This window comes from Hyperolius riggenbachi, chromosome 4, assembly GCF_040937935.1.
Source record: "Hyperolius riggenbachi isolate aHypRig1 chromosome 4, aHypRig1.pri, whole genome shotgun sequence".
Classification (NCBI taxonomy): Eukaryota; Metazoa; Chordata; class Amphibia; order Anura; family Hyperoliidae; genus Hyperolius; species Hyperolius riggenbachi.
The window spans coordinates 37563043-37582900 of record NC_090649.1 but is presented as its reverse complement, the minus strand read 5'-3'; the positions used below and the strand labels follow the sequence as shown (position 1 = coordinate 37582900).

At 43.0% G+C, this 19858-nt stretch overlaps 1 protein-coding gene across 5 annotated transcripts in view; it reads left to right on the top strand.

The window, feature by feature from the left end:
• The window catches only part of LOC137571170 (fucolectin-4-like), a 200510-nt gene that overhangs the window by 31851 nt on the left and 148801 nt on the right, over positions 1-19858 (top strand). For 3 of the 5 annotated variants that reach the window (XM_068279973.1, XM_068279972.1, XM_068279970.1), the window contains one exon: positions 8430-8507. In XM_068279973.1, coding sequence (XP_068136074.1) covers positions 8483-8507 — 25 coding nt within the window. In that variant the 5' untranslated portion in view covers positions 8430-8482. The remainder of the gene's footprint in view (positions 1-8429; positions 8508-19858) is intronic. The other 2 variants (XM_068279974.1, XM_068279971.1) reach the window with 1 other exon arrangement.

The window sequence follows — 19858 nt, the reverse complement described above, 5'->3', positions numbered from 1 at the left end:
GAACAGAACAGGTATACAGTGGTGGGTTCACTGAACACAACAGGTATGCAGTGGCGGGTTCACTGAACAGGTATACAGTGGCGGGTTCACTGAACAGAACAGGTATACAGTGGCAGGTTCACTGAACAGAACAGGTATGCAGTGGCGGGTTCACTGAACAGAACAGGTATACAGTAGCGGGTCCACTGAACAGAACAGGTATGCAGTGGCGGGTTCACTGAACAGTACAGGTATACAGTGGCGGGTTCACTGAACAGAACAGGTATACAGTAGCGGGTCCACTGAACAGAACAGGTATGCAGTGGCGGGTTCACTGAACAGTACAGGTATACAGTGGCGGGTTCACAGAACAGGTATGCAGTGGCAGGTTCACTGAACAGAACAGGTATGCAGTGGTGGGTTTACTGAACAGGTATACAGTGGCGGGTTCACTGAACAGAACAGGTATACAGTGGCAGGTCCACTGAACAGAACAGGTATGCAGTGGCAGGTTCACTGAACACAACAGGTATGCAGTGGTGGGTTCACTGAACAGGTATGCAGTGGTGGGTTCACAGAACACGTATGCAGTGGCGGGTTCACTGAACAGGTATGCAGTGGCAGGTTCACTGAACAGGTATGCAGTGGTGGGTTCACTGAACAGGTATGCAGTGGTGGGTTCACTGAACAGGTATGCAGTGGTGGGTTCACAGTACAGGTATGCAGTGGTGGGTTCACAGAACAGGTATGCAGTGGTGGGTTCACTGAACAGGTATGCAGTGGTGGGTTCACAGTACAGGTATGCAGTGGTGGGTTCACAGAACAGGTATGCAGCCAGGAACAAGCTAAGCCTAACTAATCTTTCCCTATGAGAGACAGTCTGCAGCAGATCGCCCTACTCTCACTAATGCAGGCACACGAGTGACCGTAATGGCCGCCACTGCCTGCCTTATATAAGGGGGGTGGGGCTCCAGGGGCTAGTGTAGCCTAATTGGCTACACTGGGCCTGCTGACTGTGATGTAGAGGGTCAAAGTTGACCCTCCATGTGCATTATGGGGCGAACCGAACTTCCGCAAAGGTTCGCCTGCGGGACGCGAACGCGAACCACGGAAGTTCGCATGGAACCGTTCGCAGGCGAACCGTTCGGCCCAACTCTAGTCACTGACTGTCTTCAGAGGAGTTCACAATCTAATCCTACCATAGTCATAGTCTAATGTCCTACCATATTATTATTATGTATTTATATAGCACTGAAATCTTCTACATCACTGTACAGAGTACATAGTCATGTCACTGACTGTCCTCAGAGGATCTTACAATCTAATCTCTGATGTATGTATTGCAAGTAGGATATCCTTTTTTATTAGGAGAGGGAGCTTCATATAAAGTTTCCTGTTGATGTCCACTGTCAGTGAATTACTAACTGATGCTAAGTTCATGAACATTTGGCCCAGCTCATAACCCATCATTACCGCGCCCACTTTCCAGTGCACGGACAAGCCATTGTTTTGCCACGGCGCGCTATGCACTCTGCAGGTCAGCTACCCCTGCAGTTCATCTAGCAATAGCATAACACCTGCAAAAAAAAAAAAAAACATCTTGGAAGCCACCCCTGTTTACAATCCACTGTCCTGTCTTCTCACTGCACCTCCTGCCTCCTAGCTTACTCACCCTCTGTGGTAGGTTCCAGCCAGGTAGTCTAAACTGCACACTGCCACTGCAGACTGCACCATCTTTAGCTAGTCAGTCCTAGATTGATTTAAATTTGCTCCAGTCAGCTCCATGCTGCAGTCAGAAACACCTGAATTGCATGCTTGTTTAGGCTATGGCTAAATGTATTAGAAGCAGAGAATCAGCAGGACAGCCGGGTAATGTGCATTGTTTAAAAGGCAATAAATATGTCAGCCTCCAGATCCCTCTCACCTCAGTTGTGCTTTCCAGTATAACAGACAGAGCCTGTCATGTCATGCCCTGTCTTGATGCAGGATTGGGGTTACGTTTGTTACAGATGTTACATGTATACATCACGCAAAATTTCTGGGCCTCAGGGAAGGTTGCCATAGACGGTATTGGTAAATAGATGCAATGTGTTACCACACCCAATTTAGTTATGGCCACACCCACTTTTAGCTGCATGTCAGGGGGGCCTGCAATTGGAATTTTGCACAGGGGCCCGCTGCTGGCTGTGTCTGCCAAGCATTGAGGGAATAAAGATTAATAGCCTTGAGTCCAAGCTTGGACTCACTGCAGATGATATTATCATATCCATCACAAAACCACTCTCATCCCTCCTGGCAGCACTAGGTGAGCTTCACAATTTCTCTAAAGTATCATATTATAAACTAAATGCTAGCAAAACAGTAATTCTCCCCCTATACATAACCGACCACCATATAACCATTAAAAAAATATATGCTCTTTCTCCTGGTCCTCCAACCACATAAAGTATCTCGGTATAAAACTAACCTCTTCTGTATCACAACTCTTTCACGAAAACTACAAACCATGGATCTCCAGCTTAAAAGGGAAACTACAAAATTTAACCAAACACAAGTTTTCTTGGACGGGTAAAGTAGCGGCATTCAAGAAGTTCCTCTTACCCCAACATATCCACTAATTTTGAACCCTCCTATCCTATCCCAATTCCAAAACAATTCCTTAGCTCATTACAAAGTACGGTAAATAGATATGTCTGGGGAAATAAAAAAAAAATCTCATATTATTTTATTTATTTATTTATTGTATTTATAAAGCGGCAACATATTATGCAGCGCTGGACATTAGTTTAGGTTACAGACAATATTTAGGGGTGACATACAGCAATATGACAATACATAAATACAAGAAAACCAGATCACACAGCACAGTATGAGCATAAGGTATTGCTTAGTCACTGGATGGAGCATGGAGATTAGGCAAGTTAGGTTCATTCAAATGCATAGCATGGGTTTACAGTAATGGAGGTGCATGAGCAGGTAGGACACACAAGGAGGAGGACCCTGCCTAAAAGATTACAATCTAGAGGACAGTCATGCATTATTTTTGCCTATATCTAACCTAGGGTTTTGCCTCCCCAACCTTGAAGCCTAGTATACAGCTTCAGTGATAGACTTGGCAATTCCTATTTTGGCCAGTCAAAAACACGAAAACCACATTGGCAAATTATCCAGTGGTGCAAGGCCCTAAATATCAAGTTCTATCTGGCAGAATAGCACGAAGCCGCCTGCGCCATCACAAAAACCTCCCATTGTATTTCTCACTTGAAAAAAAAAAATAGCAATCAGTTGGCAATGGTTCATAACTCCTGACAAAATTATCAGGTTTCAGAAAGACTTGTTGCAGCTTTAATGGAGGAGTTGTGGTCATAAAGGTACTGTAGCACGTTTTCTGGTTCTGTCCTAGAATGAAATCTTTATGGCAACAAATTGAAGAACACATCAATACACTTCCTATTAAACTTGGGTCTCTCCCGCTACAGTTAGCAGTGTTACATCTCCATAGCCACCTCATCCTTACCCAGGTCAAACTCATTGTCTCTCACATGCCAATTAGGGATGCTCATTTGGATTCCGCGGAAATGCAATTTCCAAAATTCTGATCGGAAATCACATTTCCGCATCGGAATGCGGAAATCGGTAATGCAAGTGCGGTAGGCGGATTTCCGCCGAAAATCGCGGAAATTTCCGTTGGAAATCGCGGACATTTCTGCCGATTTTAACATTGATTTTCTCAAAAACTATAAGGTCTTTTTGAAAACTTTTTTTGCATCTTGTTCACAAGATTCAGTTTAATAAACCCTGAAAATTTGGTGTTACTCGGACTTATGGGGGCTTTGATATTAACCACTAAAGTCGGCGGATTTTTACTGTAATATAAAATGTAGAAAATCTGCATGTCTATTTTCTGCATTTTACATTACAGTAAAAATCCACCGACTTTAGCGGTTAATAGAAAAGTCCCCATAAGTCCTAGAAACACCAAATTTTCAGGGTTTATTAAACTGAATCTTGTGAACAAGATGCAAAAAATGTTTTTAAAAAGACCTTATAGTTTTTGAGAAAATCAATGTTAAAGTTGGGCGGAATTTCCGCGATTTTCGGCAGAAAGTCCGCATTGGAATGCGGAAATTGGTAGCGGAAAGCGGAATCGGTAATTGGCAATGGCGGAATGCGGATTTACCCGCGGAATCGGAAATTGGCATTTCCGACCATCCCTAATGCCAATAGCCACTAGGCTTACCATCACAAAGAGATAAAAATCAAATAGCACACCTAAAATTGTAGACATTCTAAGAAAAGCGGATTTCTGCTTACGCAAACATCAGGGATCATTAACAGTCTTTAGCAATAAAGAAAAATATTGGCCTATCATTTACCAAGACTAGGTTATTTGACCAAATATTTTAATCTTTTGCTTTTCCCTAGCTCTATGTCAGCCAGCACTCCTTCTGTCTTCTTTTTGTTTTCTTATACTCATCACTGACTCTTTTATGATCCTACCTATTTCCCTCTTTGTCCTCTACCTAATATACCCCCCCTCCCCCCACACCCCTTCCATACCCCCTTCCCCTACTTAACCAGTCCTTGTTCTTATAGATAGATGTTAAACAATACTTATAATTTTCTTAAACAATAGTTTTTATTATAGATTATTCAAGAATAAATGACAAACATTTCAGAAAAGGTTTAAATGTTCTGAAATTTCTTACATAACATATCTGTATAACGCTAAATCACTAAATCAGTGCAACATTACATCTTATGTAGTAAAACAGATTATTATTCATAACTTTTAATAACTGAGTATAATTCTATAAACAGCGATTGAATGTTGTCATTATAAACCAAGATATTGTTATCTTGGTGTAATACTTATAATTTTCAAAGGTACATTTTACTAATTAAAACAGTAAACGTCACCAGTTTACATCAATTCTGTTTTGACTAAGAGTCATCTCCTTTAGTTTATTATTATTATTATTATTTTATTTTTATTATTTATATAGCTCCAGCATATTCCACATCGCTTTACAAAGCACAATAAGACGACAAGGGGAACATAGGTACAACCAAAAAATGTACAGCAGAGTCTCAATCAGCACAAGTATTGCAATAAAAACAGTAAACATTAGGACAATGACCCTGTCCTTGTGAGCTTACAGTCTAAAGGGTAGTGGGAGGACACACTAGGTAAGGAAATGTGGGGGGGAAGGCAGATGGATGAGGAAGTGAGCCTTTGCCTCTGATTACATCGTGAACTGATATGTATATAGGGGCTATAAAATGTTATAAGCTTGTCTGAACAGGAGCAGGAAAAAATGGCGCACAGCTCCGCCTGAACATTATGGCACCGAGATTCAAAACACTATTTTGCGTTCTGAAATTGCAACACCATCGCACATGGCCTTTGCATTGCTGGATAAGAAAATTATGGTGCTGGGAAATATGATCAACCTAGAGAAATGATACAGTGTAGTGGAAGGGCACTGGACTTAGAGAGGTTACCTTTGTGCAGGTTCAGGTTCAAATACAGTCAATGCTACTTTTTTTTTTAATTATTAGTTATTGATCTAGATCCATGGCTGTCTATCCGGTAATAAAAAGAATAGTTTAAAAATACTTTTATGAAGTTTGGTGCTGCAAATATCTCAATTGCATAGATTTGAACCTCCAAAATTAACTTTGAAGATGGGTAACTTACCACTAAACTATAGTTATCCTAAGTTAGAAGTACTGAGAATTCTTATGTATTTTTACTGACCAATATATGAAGGAGCGATCGCCGGCCCAGGACAAGGTAACGTATGCCTCTGCACATCCTCCCCCGATGCCTATGCCCTCCAGCGTCCCGCTGCCTCTCTCCTCCCCTGACCCCCGCTGCATTTTTGAACACTTATAACGCTATTTAGCGTTATAAGTGCAAGGCACACTGCCTGCGCCATTTTTTAAACTTATAACGCTAAATAGCGTTATATAATGTAAGTCTATGGGGCGCCCTTTTTATCCCCTGGCGCTGTGCGCCAATTTTAACTGACACCGAAATAGCACCATCTAGTGTTAGTATCTCAGGACGGTAAATAGCGTTTTATATCACCTTCACCATGCTCCATTTTTCCCCAGCGCCGCTTTTGGATGTATGCTGTCTGAACATGTGTGTGCGTTTGAAGATGTCCAGGTTTGGAGCATGACCTACAGTCTATGGAAGATAGTTCCAGATGAGGGATCATGTGTAGTCCTGGATGTGAGGATGAGAGGAGGTGATCAGCTTAGAGGCAAGGAGAATTTCTTGGGAGAAGTGAAGGTTGTGGGAGGGACAGCATCTAGAGATTAGTGAGGAGATGTATGGACGGGACAACTCATGAAGGGCCGTGTATGTTAGGAAACGTGTTAGCATTGTTTTCCCAAGATTAGGATGGAGATGAGACCTTACACATCATATTAATTGTTTGTTGTCCTCAATTGATTACACATTGAGTTCTGGCTCACTATATTGTATTCACGTTAGTAGGGAAACTATTCCAGATAAAAAAGATCATTTAGCTAATTCTACAAATCTTACAGCAAAACAACAAACCATGCGCTCACCATCATGGGCTACATCTGAATGACTTATCACCTCATATGCACCGCTTATATAGCTCAAATGCACACTCAGCAATCAGACAGATGCAAAACATACCGTATATACTCGCAAGCAAGCCGAATTTTTGACCCCCCAAAAGTGGGCCAAAAGTTGGGGGGTCGGCTTGCTTGCGAGTCATGGGTGGGTAGGTGGGTGGGTAGGTGCTGCCCTTCCCCGCTCCCCCCACGGCCGCCGCTGCTATTACCTTAGGCGGCACCGCTTCCTCTATCCCCGTCCTCCTCCGGTAACTAATTCACAGCAGCGCGCCGCTCGCTGCTGTGATGACGGAGGAAACCATAGAGAGCGGTTTCCATAGTAACGGCATCGCCGCTACAGAAAGCCGCTCTCTATGGTTTCCTCTGTCATCACAGCAGCGAGCGGCGCGCTGCTGTGAATTAGTTACCGGAGGAGGACGGGGATAGAGGAAGCGGCGCCGCCTAAGGTAATAGCAGCGGCGGCCGCGGGGGGAGCGGGGAGGGGCAGCACCTACCCACCCACCTACCCATACTGGGGCACTATGCTAGTTATACTGGGGCACTATGCTAGCTATATTGGGGCACTATGCTAGCTATATTGGGCACTATACTAGCTATACTGGGGCACTATACTGGCTATACTGGGGCACTATACTGGCTATAATGGGGCACTATACTAGCTATAATGGGGCACTATACTGGCAATACTGAGCACTATACTAGCTATACTGGGGCACTATACTGGCTATAATGGGGCACTATACTAGCTATAATGGGGCACTATACTAGCTATAATGGGGCACTATACTGGCAATACTGAGCACTATACTAGCTAAACTGGGGCACTTCACTAGCTATACTGAGCACTATACTAGCTATACTGAGCACTATACTAGCTATACTGAGCACTATACTAGCTATACTGAGCACTATACTGAGCACTATACTGGCTATACTGAGCACTATACTAGCTATACTGAGCACTATACTGAGCACGATACTAGCTATACTGGGGCATTTTACTAGCTATACTGAGCACTACCTACCTATACTGGGCACTATACTAGCCATACTGAGCACTATACTGGCTGTACTGGGCACTATACTAGCTATACTGAGGCACTACCTACCCATACTGGGCACTATACTAGCTATACTGGGACACACTGGGGGGATCCTACCCCCGGCTTATATGAGGGTCAATCATTTTTTCCTGTTTTTTGGGGTAAAAGTGTGTGTGTGTGTGTGTGGGGGGGGGGGGGGTGTCGGCTTACATGCGGGTCGGCTTGCTTGCGAGTATATACGGTATGCAAAACTAAATACTTACCATGCAAAACAGGATAGCACAATGGGTGCTGCTAGCCTGATAGTTACAGAATTATGGAAACACAATAAAGGTAGAAGGCTGCGCATCCCTGACCCAATACTGTACAATTGAATGGTTAATCGCTATGGCGCACACCGCCCCCCCCTGGACTGAAATGTACGCCCGCATCCAAACAATGCAATACCAGCCTTCTACCTTTATTGTAATTCTACAAATCTTGCCTGAGGTGTATTTTTGTTTGATTTCCTTTTCTATCTTCTGTATAAATTACTTCAGGTTATAATTCTCTTTTCCGGACTGTCTGACCACCTTATCTGTATTTTGCTTCTAGTTTTCTATTGTTAGAATGTTACAGCGTTTAGTCATGGAATCTCATCTCTAAGAATTGTATTGCTCAATGCTTACCATGACATTTTGTTGTATTCTAAATGCCTCTGTTATTGCTTATCTTATAATAAAATAAATAATAATAATAATTTTACCAATGTACTTGTGTGTCCCTGTCTGGAAATTCACATTAACACAGGTGTATTTACAGTGGAATCTGTTCAGGAAGAAGTATACGCCAATGTTCTAAGGATGGAAAAGAGGCAATCAGCCAAAGGTAAACTGTCCTAATAACTCTAACATATGTCACTGCAGACTGGTGAGGGTACAAGGCTTAGCCTATAGAAGCAAGGCATTTGTTTTGGCAGAATCCAAAGCCATACAGAAATTTGGATGTTGTGCTCAACAGATTAATCTATCTTTCAGATAACACTAATGTATCTACCCAGTATATTATGGAATATTTAAAGCCTAAAGTACATTTGCATAAATTAGCAATGTATAATGTATTGTGCATAGTGTTGTCTGGCTGGCTAGTTCCTGCATTGGTCCTTTAGCTCCTTGCAGGCAATAGACTCAGATTTGCTCCCAAACTCCACATCACAGAAGAGATCACCTGACTCCACCCCCTTCTCCCTCTGCTATGAGAGCTGTGGGGACAGCTACTAAGATCTTCTGGAAGTCCTCAGAGAATTATGGTGAGCTTTTCTTATTCCAGACTAGCAGATTTGTACTCATTGGGAATTGCACAAGTTGTAGGATAGGTTGCAAAGGTGGAGATTAGAAAAGGCATTGGGTATGTGCAATTGTGAGACTAGCACTAGTAGGAATAAGTATAGATATTGTATAGAGCAGTAACTGTATAGAGAGCCAGAGGTAGTGGTAATGATTAAAGAACAACTGTAGTGAGAAGTATATGGAGGCTGCCATATTAATTTGCTTTTAAACAATACCAGTTGCCTGGTAGGCCTACTGATCTATTTGGCTACAGAAGTGTCTGAATAATACCAGAAACAAGCATGGAGCTAATCTTGTCAGATCTGACAATAATGTCAGCAACACCTGATCTGCTGCATGCTTGTTCAGGGTCTATGGCTAAAAGTAAAAGCAAAGGATCAACATGATAGTAAGGCAACCAGGGCCGGCGCTACCATAGAGGCAAAGGAGACAGCTGCCCCAGGGCCCCAGAGCTTGTAGGGGCCCCCAGTGGCTACAAGAGGAAAATTTTATTTCAAATCGGCCTTATAGTTTTTGAGAACATCGATTTTAAAGTTTCAAAGGAAAAAAAATACACATTTAAAAACCTGCCGACTTTAATGGTTAATAGCAAATCCACCTTTAATGCTAGAAACCCTAAATTTGCAGGATATGTTAAGGAGATCATTAGGAATAAGAGGAAAAAACTATTTTTCAAAAAGACCTTATAGTTTTTGAGAAAATCGATTTTAAAGTTTCGAAGGAAAAAAGTATACTTTTAAATGCGGTAAATGTCACTTTCAGTAGCAAACCTAATGGTAGAGTAATTTTACATGCATCAAACGAAAGCGCAATAAATTTCCTGACGGGGTTTCCAGGAGGTCTATACGCAGCCACAGCGCTTTGGCCAGGGATCGCTATACAGCCGCAATATGGCTGTATGAAGATCCCTGGCATTTTTTCCTATTTTCCCAATTTTTTTGTTATGTTTAGAGTGTGGGAATTTTTATTTTTTTTAAAATTATGTGGGGTCCCCCCTGCTGAAACTTTTTAACCCCTTGTCCCCCATGCAGGCTGGGATAGCCAGAATGTGGAGCTCCGACCCATTGGGACTTCACCCCCTGACTATACTAGCTGCAAAAAAGGTCCCCTAATGCCGATTTTTGTTACGGGGTATATGTTGGGGGGGCCCCCCAGGTTTATTTTGCCCTGGGGCCCCATTGTTGCTTAAACCGGCCCTGAAGGCAACTAGTATTGATTAAAAGGAAATAAATGTGGCAGCCTAGATATCCCTCTGGCTTCAGTTGTCCTTTAAAGTACAAACTATCATTAACCCTCTGCACTCAAACACTCACAACAAGCTGGAACTCTAGTAATGTTAAAGCAAATTCAATGCAAGTTGTATTCGGTTGCACTAAATTGAATTCACTTCCAAATTGTTTTGCATGCAAAAAAAACCCCTCCTGTACTAGAAATCTTTCACAAGCGCTGAGGTTCCTCCGAGTCAAAAGGGTCCCTACTCTACCCACACCAGTCAGCAATCTAACAAACATTTCATGCTCTCAAACCTGGAAACCTGTTACGCTCGGTGGTATATTCTCCACAGTCAGCACATAATGCAGATCCTGATGTGAATGAGACACACACGCAAGCACAAGGAACCAGGATATCCCCAGTGTAGTGGAGGAGAGGACTGACTCCCGTATGAGATGTGGCGCACAGAGCAGGCGTAGATCTGAGCAACCACAAACAATACTTAACAATAATGGCTCAGTGCAAAAGTAGCGCTGAGCGTATCAATCAGAACTCAGAAAGACAGGGACAGGTAGACAGAATGAACGCTTGGTAAACTAGTCACTGCCTTAGTGACAGCAAGCGCCCACAACAGGACAGACTGAAACGAGGTAGCCAATCGCGAACGCAGCGATGGCCTACTTCGCAATGACAGGACAGAATAGTCAGGAAACAGCAGAATCAAAGGCAGGCAAACGCAATACATACAAATATACAATGGATAGGATATTCCTAGCGTATTACAATTACAGCTATAAATGAAACTACAAACGACTGACTGACATATGTATATATCGGCGATGAACCGATATATAACATAAGCAAGGAACACTAGCTAGGAACTAGAGCAATACAAGGAACAGGACTAGGAAGGATTTGCTACTTCTACGCAGAAGTGAGCGCAATCCACGCAAGGTAACAGGAACAGGACTAAGCTAACTAAGCACGGGTGATCACGATAAGCGCAACCTACCAAATCGTGCCAAAGCTGACTGACTGAACACAGGATATAAACAAACGAGATAAACAGAGGAACACCAAGAGCCCCAATAGTGTAGTATGTATTGACAAAGGGGATAATGACAAAGAGTAATAGTTGTTATACTCACAAGCATGGGTCACCAATAGGCAACCACTGTAAAGGCAGGTGGGGAGATTATCCTGACCCCACTCAGGAATAAGAAGTCGCTCTCTGTAGATAGTAGAAAAGGGTCGCAACCCTCCACCCAGGGTGGATACAATATTATATAGGAGAGAACAGAACAGTTCTCTCCTATATAATAACAGGATATAAACAGTTCGGGTACGTATACATCAGCAGCACTGATATATTAACATAACACGAATACAAGCAAAATAACAAACGTGCTAGTATGCGTATATATCGGCGATGAACGAATATGTGATGCAAGACTAGCAAAGTAACAAATACTGATAAACAGGAACAGGACTAGAAGGACTCATTGACTCCTACGCAGGATATCAATGCAGTCCACATGAATTAACACTTGAAGTAGGAACATGATCTGGGGCTGAAGTAACAGCAAGACAGGCTGATGCTGAAACTATGATAGCCCATGGAGCACTGCAGGAAGCAGTTCTGTATACTGAGGTCATCCAATGGGAGCAGACATGCAGATTCCCACACAGGTGAATGGTAATCAGTCACAAGCTGACAGCAGGAAAGGGCAGACAAAGCTATGCAGCCTGCATGAAAGGAATTGCAGCTCCACTGCAACAGACATTTTGCTTACACAAGAGCATCTTAAACTGTCATTAACTTCAGAGCGACTGCAGATGGAATCAACACTCAGTGTGAGCGCAAGCAAAACTATGCGAGCAAATGCACGCAAAGAAATCAAAAACTGCTTGTCTACAGTAAAACTGCAGCCAGCAGTACATGCTGCAGAAGTGATTATAACAAAAGCAAAAATCCCTTCAAATGGCAAAAATCCCTTTTTGAGGGAGAGAGCAATTTAAGCCATTTTCAGGCCACTTCTGGTTTTCTATCTGGATATCTGAATCCGACCAGATATCCAGGATATTGGGTTCGGATATCCGATTTTACTCGGATACCAAAAAGTTCGGATTCGGATATCTGATTTGAATCCAGATATCTGGGTATCTGGATCCAAATTCAATTTGGATTTTGAAAAGGGGTATCCGAACAGCACTGAACTGCACTACTCACACCATTACATAAATGGGCAGTACTGGCACAGGAGAGCTACAGCCTGAAGCCAGACCACAATGGCTGCTGAAATATACACACAAGCAAGCGAAGCTGTGCTCATGCTATGGTCCAGAATTTAAAGGGGAATGGAGTTGCTGAGGGAAGTGGTGAATTTACATACAGACAATGATTACCCTCTGCACTCAGACACTTTCAGTAAGTTGGAACTTCAGTAATTATAAAAACAGCTTGAATGCAAATTGCATTTGGTTGCAATAAATGGAGGATATTCACTTCCAAACTGGTTTGCATGCAAAAGCATTCTGTAATAGACAAGGCTGTGCAGTCAGTACAGAAATCATCTGACTCTGATTTCTCAGTTTTGTGTAACCAAATACAACTTGCATCCAGGGAACTCCTCAACCAACATGTATCCAACTACCTTGGGTTGGCCAGCATTGTGGACAGTGTTAGGAGCGAGGAACCTCTGGATCCATCCTCAGGGAACTCCTCAACCAACAGAATGGATGCTGGGGGGATAGAGAAAAGGGGCGGGAGGACACCGGGAGCCTGATCTGGTGTATTATCGCAGGTGTGATGAGTAAGTATAATAAAATATTCATATATACTCACAAAGCAGTACAGCAACCAAACTGAATCGCATGTGGGGAAGTACCGTGTCCACTCGGCCTTGTGTCTTCGCTTCGATGGCCGCAACTCCTTAGGAAAAAAACACCCCCCTAGGTGGTGACCCACAACCAGAGGGGGTAAGATACAATAGAAGAGGGTAGGAGGCACCCTTGGGGTACTCAAATGATGGTTAATATACCACTGGTTAGAAAGACCACGATTGTATGTATTTATATGTATAAATCAAAAACAAATGGTAAGGAAAGATCCTACCTTATGAAGTAGTCACTCAGGATATCATAAAAAGAATTACTTTAATAGGGCACTTTTAAATTGACAGCACGTTTCGCGGTAGCAACCTCTTCATCAGGTCGAGTGCCGTGCCTTTGAAAAAACAAACAAGGCACTAAGAGGCCAGACCTTCTCTCGAATACATCATGCAGTGTAAAACATTGTAAGACATCATATACTGTAGCTTACAATCATCATGTATCATCAGCATATATACATAAAAAGGTAACACAACCTAGTAAACACATAATGGCCAAATAATGCATATCTTGCAGTAAAAACATAAGCCACAGTAAATAATCTTGTGTGATGGTAAATAGTGGCATCCGCTGTTGGACATTTTCCTATGTGCTTCCCGTCTATATATTTAAAAGTTAAACTTTATAAAGGGGACATATGTAGATAAGGTTAGATCAAAATATAATCACCAAAAAGATATGAAGAATGATGGGAGGGCAAAAAAGTGTGGCTGCAGTGGAGGGGCTTTAGGATTAGCATGTGACCCATATGAGAGCAAAGGGAAGGCTTAACAGGTAGTGGTGGAGCATTTCCAAAAATAAGTGCATAAACATATATGAATAAAAAATAGTAGCAGTGCTGCCCAGGTGTGTAGGGAGCCAGTAATCGGATCTGTATGAGCGGTGTGTAAGAGAGGGAGTCAATGGATGGGGATCTCAGACTTACCTGGGAGAAGGAGTCCCCAATCTTAGGCGCCTATGCGGCGATCCTTGCCGCTGTACAAATTAAATGGAATTGTTTCCCCGCGTGCTCGTATGGCTGGGGGCGTGGCCAATGAGGTCACTGTGACGTCCAGCCCCGCGAGCCCGTCTAACTTACTCCAGTACCATCAGGGATTAATCCCCTCCGATGGCTTGTAAGACTGTTAGTGAGCTGACGTTAAATAACAGGTTGCTGGGTCGTCAGGTAATAATACAACAACGCGCGCCAATCTTGTCTAATCGGGCACCGTTACCATTCGGGGAATAGTCGCATCCGATGGTTTGAAATACGGTGAATAGACTGACGCCTAAGATTGGGCACACCGCTGCCGACAATGTGACGTATGCGCAGTCACCCACCAATTCCTGTTCCCTTTGCTGCAGTTTTCCATAAAGCCTCAGACCCTGAGGGAATCCTGAAGGCAGTCAGACTTCAGGCAAAGCAACCTTTTGGATTGGTTGGTGAGTCCACACACAGTCCAATTTTGATTGTTTATACAATCGATACAATCTGGGCTCTCATATACTGTAGAGGCCAGGTCACTGCCAGCAATCCGCAATAAAGCGTGCTAATGCGCTAAGTCTAGCTCTAGCTAAATCCTGTAAGAAAAAGGGTTAATTTGACAACCTTTCTAGAGATAGCAAAACTAACAATAATTAATATCAAAACAGTTATGGTAACGTCTCTACGGAGATATGAATTCGTTTACGGAGGTTTTCAGAACAGCACTTAGATGAACAATTTTTTAATCGTTTATTTAAAGAAATAATGCAGAATTGAATATAGCATTATAGACAAATCGATACAGCAATAATAAGGATTAAAAGTAAAAATTAGCTATTGATAGTTCTGAGCAATTTGTCAAGTCACCGTGTCCTGTGTGTTATGAAGTCCAACAGAAGATATGAAGTCCAATTCTGGAAAGTTCCGTGGTATGGATGTTAGTCCTTTTATAATCCAGCCAAATCTGTGATGGTAAAGGATGGCTGCAGCAGGACTCTCTCTCAGGCTGAGTGTCAGTCGGTTTTAACCCTTTCTCTGCCAGAGGGTGTGGATGGTAACAAGAGATGTTCTCCCACCCTTAGCAATCTGACCTCAGGCTGCTGAAGTCCGCCCCTATTGTCCGAGGGACAGAATTGGCAGTTTCTCCCATTATGCCATAACTCAGTGGATATCTGACATATCATATAAAAACCAACATTTTACATTCCGTCATCATGCGCTGAACCAATCGATATCAAACTCACTTGGAGTGACACCTTCCCTGCCTATGTACTCGATATCTCAGGCTGTGAGGCAACTGTGTGATCAATTAACATCTCAGAAGGTGTGCTGTGCTGGTCGCATGACGCACTGTGAGTTGTGGACCGCTTGGCTCAATCGGTGAATTATGGACTACTGTGAAATTAGATATCAAAAGCTCATCAAGGGACATGTCTCTGGGTATCTGCAGGACAGGCTACAGGCAGGAATGTCAGCTAATGATTTTACGATGCGTTCCTGTATCCTGCTTCTTATGAGAAGTTCTTTGTAGTAGGAACCAGTGACTCTGCCATCATGGTTTATGGACCCCTAGCTAGGGAAGCATAAACACCACATCAATTCCTCTAATATGTGGCTGGCATGAACATGCAGAATGTTTTCTTGTCCATATCTCCTTTTATCGATACCTTTGAAGTAGATTTGTGAGCTATGTGAATGCTCTGGTTTATTGGGGCTCCCTCTAGGGAACAATGACTGTAAAGTGAATCTGTTGCTTTATGGCTCCCTTGCCAAGGAGAGATATTCATCTCTTCCTTGTGCAGCAGAAGTCTAGGCTGAAATAAACACTGTTTTTCTACAAACAGGCTAATGAATTTAAAGGGGTACTCCAGAACAGATTTTGTGTGACATTTTGTACGATTGCGCTGATTGCGTGGTTCTGCTGGTGAACCCGACCGCCACAGTCATCACCTGTCATGTGACAGGGGTGAGCGCATGGGGAGATCTGAGGCAGGTCCTCCTCTCCGCAGAGTACTCGGCGGCCATTTCCTAGAAGTTCTAGAAGGGACACAATAGGGGGAATAGGCGGCGGCCATTTTGGGAGGCATAAGGAAATAAGGCTCAGTACTGCGGAGATTATGGAGGGGATGGGGGGGGGGGGGGGGGAAGTATATGAGGGAATAAAACAATTTTTTTGATGTTTGATAATACCATAATTAAAACAGTAAATGATAGAGCAATAGGAAAGAAATGTAAAAGTAATACAAAAAAAACGGGTTATAAGGTGGGATGTAGGATAAATCATACAAATATAAATATCTACATACACACATACAGCATATCTGACAAGAGACAATGTTATAGATAATGAATAAGCAACAGCATATACGTGATAAAAGCAGTATTAATTGTACATGGAAAAAATATACTGCATTTCATACAGCTCCGGAGAATGTTGAAATTAAAAATATCAAAAAATTTAACTGGCAGGTGTGTCCTTATAGCATTAGAAAGGATATTCATATGTCAATACACCCTGGCATTCGGGGTGTATGTGATTTGTACCAAGTAGAGGGCAGTATATGTGGGGAAGAACTTCACCCCCTTAGCAAGAGGAAACATCGATTCTTGGGGTGTCCTCAGCAAAATTACATGCGAACAGGGCCTAGTGGGCTTATAGGAGTCTGGCTTCCCATCCCCCCCCACCCCCACAAAAAAAAGATGTATCTGGTTCAGGCTTAGTTGTTTAAAGTGTGGCAGAGAATGTTGCTAGTGTGATGGGTGATCAATTCACTACGAGGGCCAAGGACTTTGAGCAGGGAGTCAGTACAAGGTGTTATAGATTGTGCTCCAAGCATATGTTCAACCCCTCTGGCTGTAATGTACCAAGTTTGTAGATCTAGAACATCTCTCTCATTTTCAATCTACTCATATGATTTCGTGTTGAATCCGGGACATGTTCTATGGGACATATTTTTGTCCCATCTATTTTATTATAATGGAAATTCCTAAAGTGTCTGGATAGTCCGTGTTTGAGGTAGCTATTAGCAATATTTCGTCTGTGCTGGCCCCATCTTGTGCATAACTGTTGCGTGGTGCGGCCCACATATTGTAATCCACATGGACAGGTCACCAGGTAGACCACGAATGTTGTGGAGCAGTCAATATCATGTTTGATCAGGTGTGATTCACCTGTTAATGTGGTATTGAAGAAAAAAGCTTATTTTTCTATCATCGTACAGCACAAGCAGTTTGATTGGGAACAGCATGTTACAGAGCACGGGTGATCGTTTAGTTTTTTCACTCCCGGCTGTTGATTTGTATCTCTCAGCATACTGGGAGCTAGCCTGTTTTTGAGTGTTTTGGCTCTACGAAAAGTACATCTCGGTTTATCGGGTAGGTTTGTTCTTAGTATTGGGTCCATTTGTAGCAAGGGCCAGTGTTTGCCCAGAATTTTTGTTATGTTGTTATGTTGATTGGAGAATCTCGTAATGAACTTAACACTTCCGTTGTCATCTCTGTCCTCTTTCTTTGATTTCTCCTTTTTCAACAAGGTGTCCCTTTGGGTTATTCTTGCTCTTTTCCTTGCTTCTTTTATCAATTATACTGGGGACATTCTTCTTAAATTTCCTCATCAGGATCTTGGACTGGATATCAAATGTACTTAAGTCACTGGAATTTTTTTGTATTCTAAGAAATTGACCGTAGGGTATATTGTTCCTCCATGGTTTGGGGTGGCTACTTTTATAGTCAATGTAAGAGTTGGAATCAACTGTTTTGAAGAAATTCTTTGATATGATGGTTGCTTCTTCGTGGAAGAGGATCAAGTCAAGGTACTCAATGTGTTCTTTGCTAGAGTTTGAGGTGAAGGAGATACCCCAATCATTATCATTGAGGTAGTTCTGGAATTTTTTAATTGACTCACTGTCTCCGTCCCAAATAGGGATCAAATCATCTATGTATCTCTTGTATTTAATGATGTTTGTTGTAAAGGGGTTATCCGGGCCTAGTAATTATTCTTCCAGTAGTCCCATCGTGAGGTTGGCATAGCTAGGCGCGAAGCTCGCCCCATCACGGTTCTTCGTTTCTGGATGTAAACGGTATCTAAGAATCTGAAGCTGTTGTGAGTAAGGATAAATGTTATGGCCTGGATCATGAAGTATTTCTATTTGAGTGGTAGGTTAGAATCTAGTGCCAAACAGCTCTCAGGCCTATTTGATGGTGGATGTTTGAGTACTGCCACGTCCAGGGTCACCCACTGGCATCTGGTTTCCCACTTGATGTTAGACAATTCATTGAGTAAATGCGTGGAATCTTTGAGATATGATGGAAGATTTTGCACAAAGGGATGTAATTGTAGATCTACTAACTCCAACAAATGTGATGTGATTGACTCTATACCCACTATAATCGGCCATCCTGGTGGATTAGTGGTGGATTTATGTATTTTCGGGAGTTGATAGAAATGTGCTTGAACAGGGTCCGTGATCAACACAAAGTCTTTTTCCACTTTACTGATTATTCCTTCTTCGTACGCCCATTTTATCAATGTTTTTAAGGCCTCTGCATGATCCTCAGTCTCTGCCACCCTCAGGGAACTCCTCAACCAACAGGTATGTGACTACCTTGGGTTAACCAGCACTGTGGACAGTGTGAGGAGCGAGGAACCTCTGGGTTTTCGGGTATGCAGGCTTGACCTGTGGCCAGAGCTATTGCAATTGGCTATGGAACAGCTGTCTCGCCCTGCCTCTAGTGTCCTGTTAGAAAGGACCTTCAGTGCATCAGGGGGGATGTGACAGACAAGCGAAGTTGCCTATCACACAGCAGTGTCCTTTATCTGACATTTATAAAAATGAACAACTCGTGGATACCAGACGGTTACTGCACTGACATGTAATACGGTCCTCATTTATTTGGAGAGGAGGAGGAGAAGGAGTTCTGCAGAATTGGGACTCAGCATTGTTGGAAGGTGGAATTTGGTTGGAATCGGTAATATGTATATCCGACCATCCCTAAGCAGGACTCTCAGGAGCATTGGGGAGTCTTTGCTAAGAATCGTTACTGACTCCCAATGGTGCTCACCGCCAGGTCGTGATCACGCTTACGCGTGGATTCACGACCATTTTGACGCATTCCGCCTCGGACACGCTAAGCCGTGAATAGATTTTTAACCACGAAAATCTGCTTCGGCTTCGCGTGAATGCGGACAGAAATCCGCATTCACGTTAGTGAAACCCGGCGCTGAAGTCGTGGTTAGCGGAAATGCGTCAAACTATGCGGAAGTGACACATTGCAGGCCAATCAGAGGGCCCCAGCCAGGCCCTAGCAACCAATCACAGGAGGGGAGCTATGCCCTCCCCTCCTGAATATAAAGCAGCGGCCATGATGGAAAAGCTCTGTCCTTGCTAGACTGTGGTGCTGAGAGGATTATCTCCAGGCCATTGTTGTTTGAGCAAGTGCATTTATTGTGTTAAAAACAAAGCGTTTTTTTTGCTAACACTGCTCTTATACTGTACACAGTTAGCTAGTCAGTGAGTGATTGCTGTAGTTAGTTGTAGTCAGTGTAGTGTAGTGGGAGTGTGGGAGTCTAGTGATTATTTAACTGTGTGTAGTGCAGGCAGGTTCAGTGCTGCAGTGTAGTCAGTGTAGTGGGAGTGGGGATTATCTGTGTGTAGTGCAGGCAGGCAGGTTAGTGCAGCTGCAGTGTTCACTTGTATATTCCAGTGACAGTTATACACTTGTACTATTTGCAGGCAGCCAGTCACACCGCCGACGCCGCCACTCTCTGCCAGCGCTGTTCATTCATTCTGTCAGTGACCTTGTGCCGTGCCCTGCGCCCACTG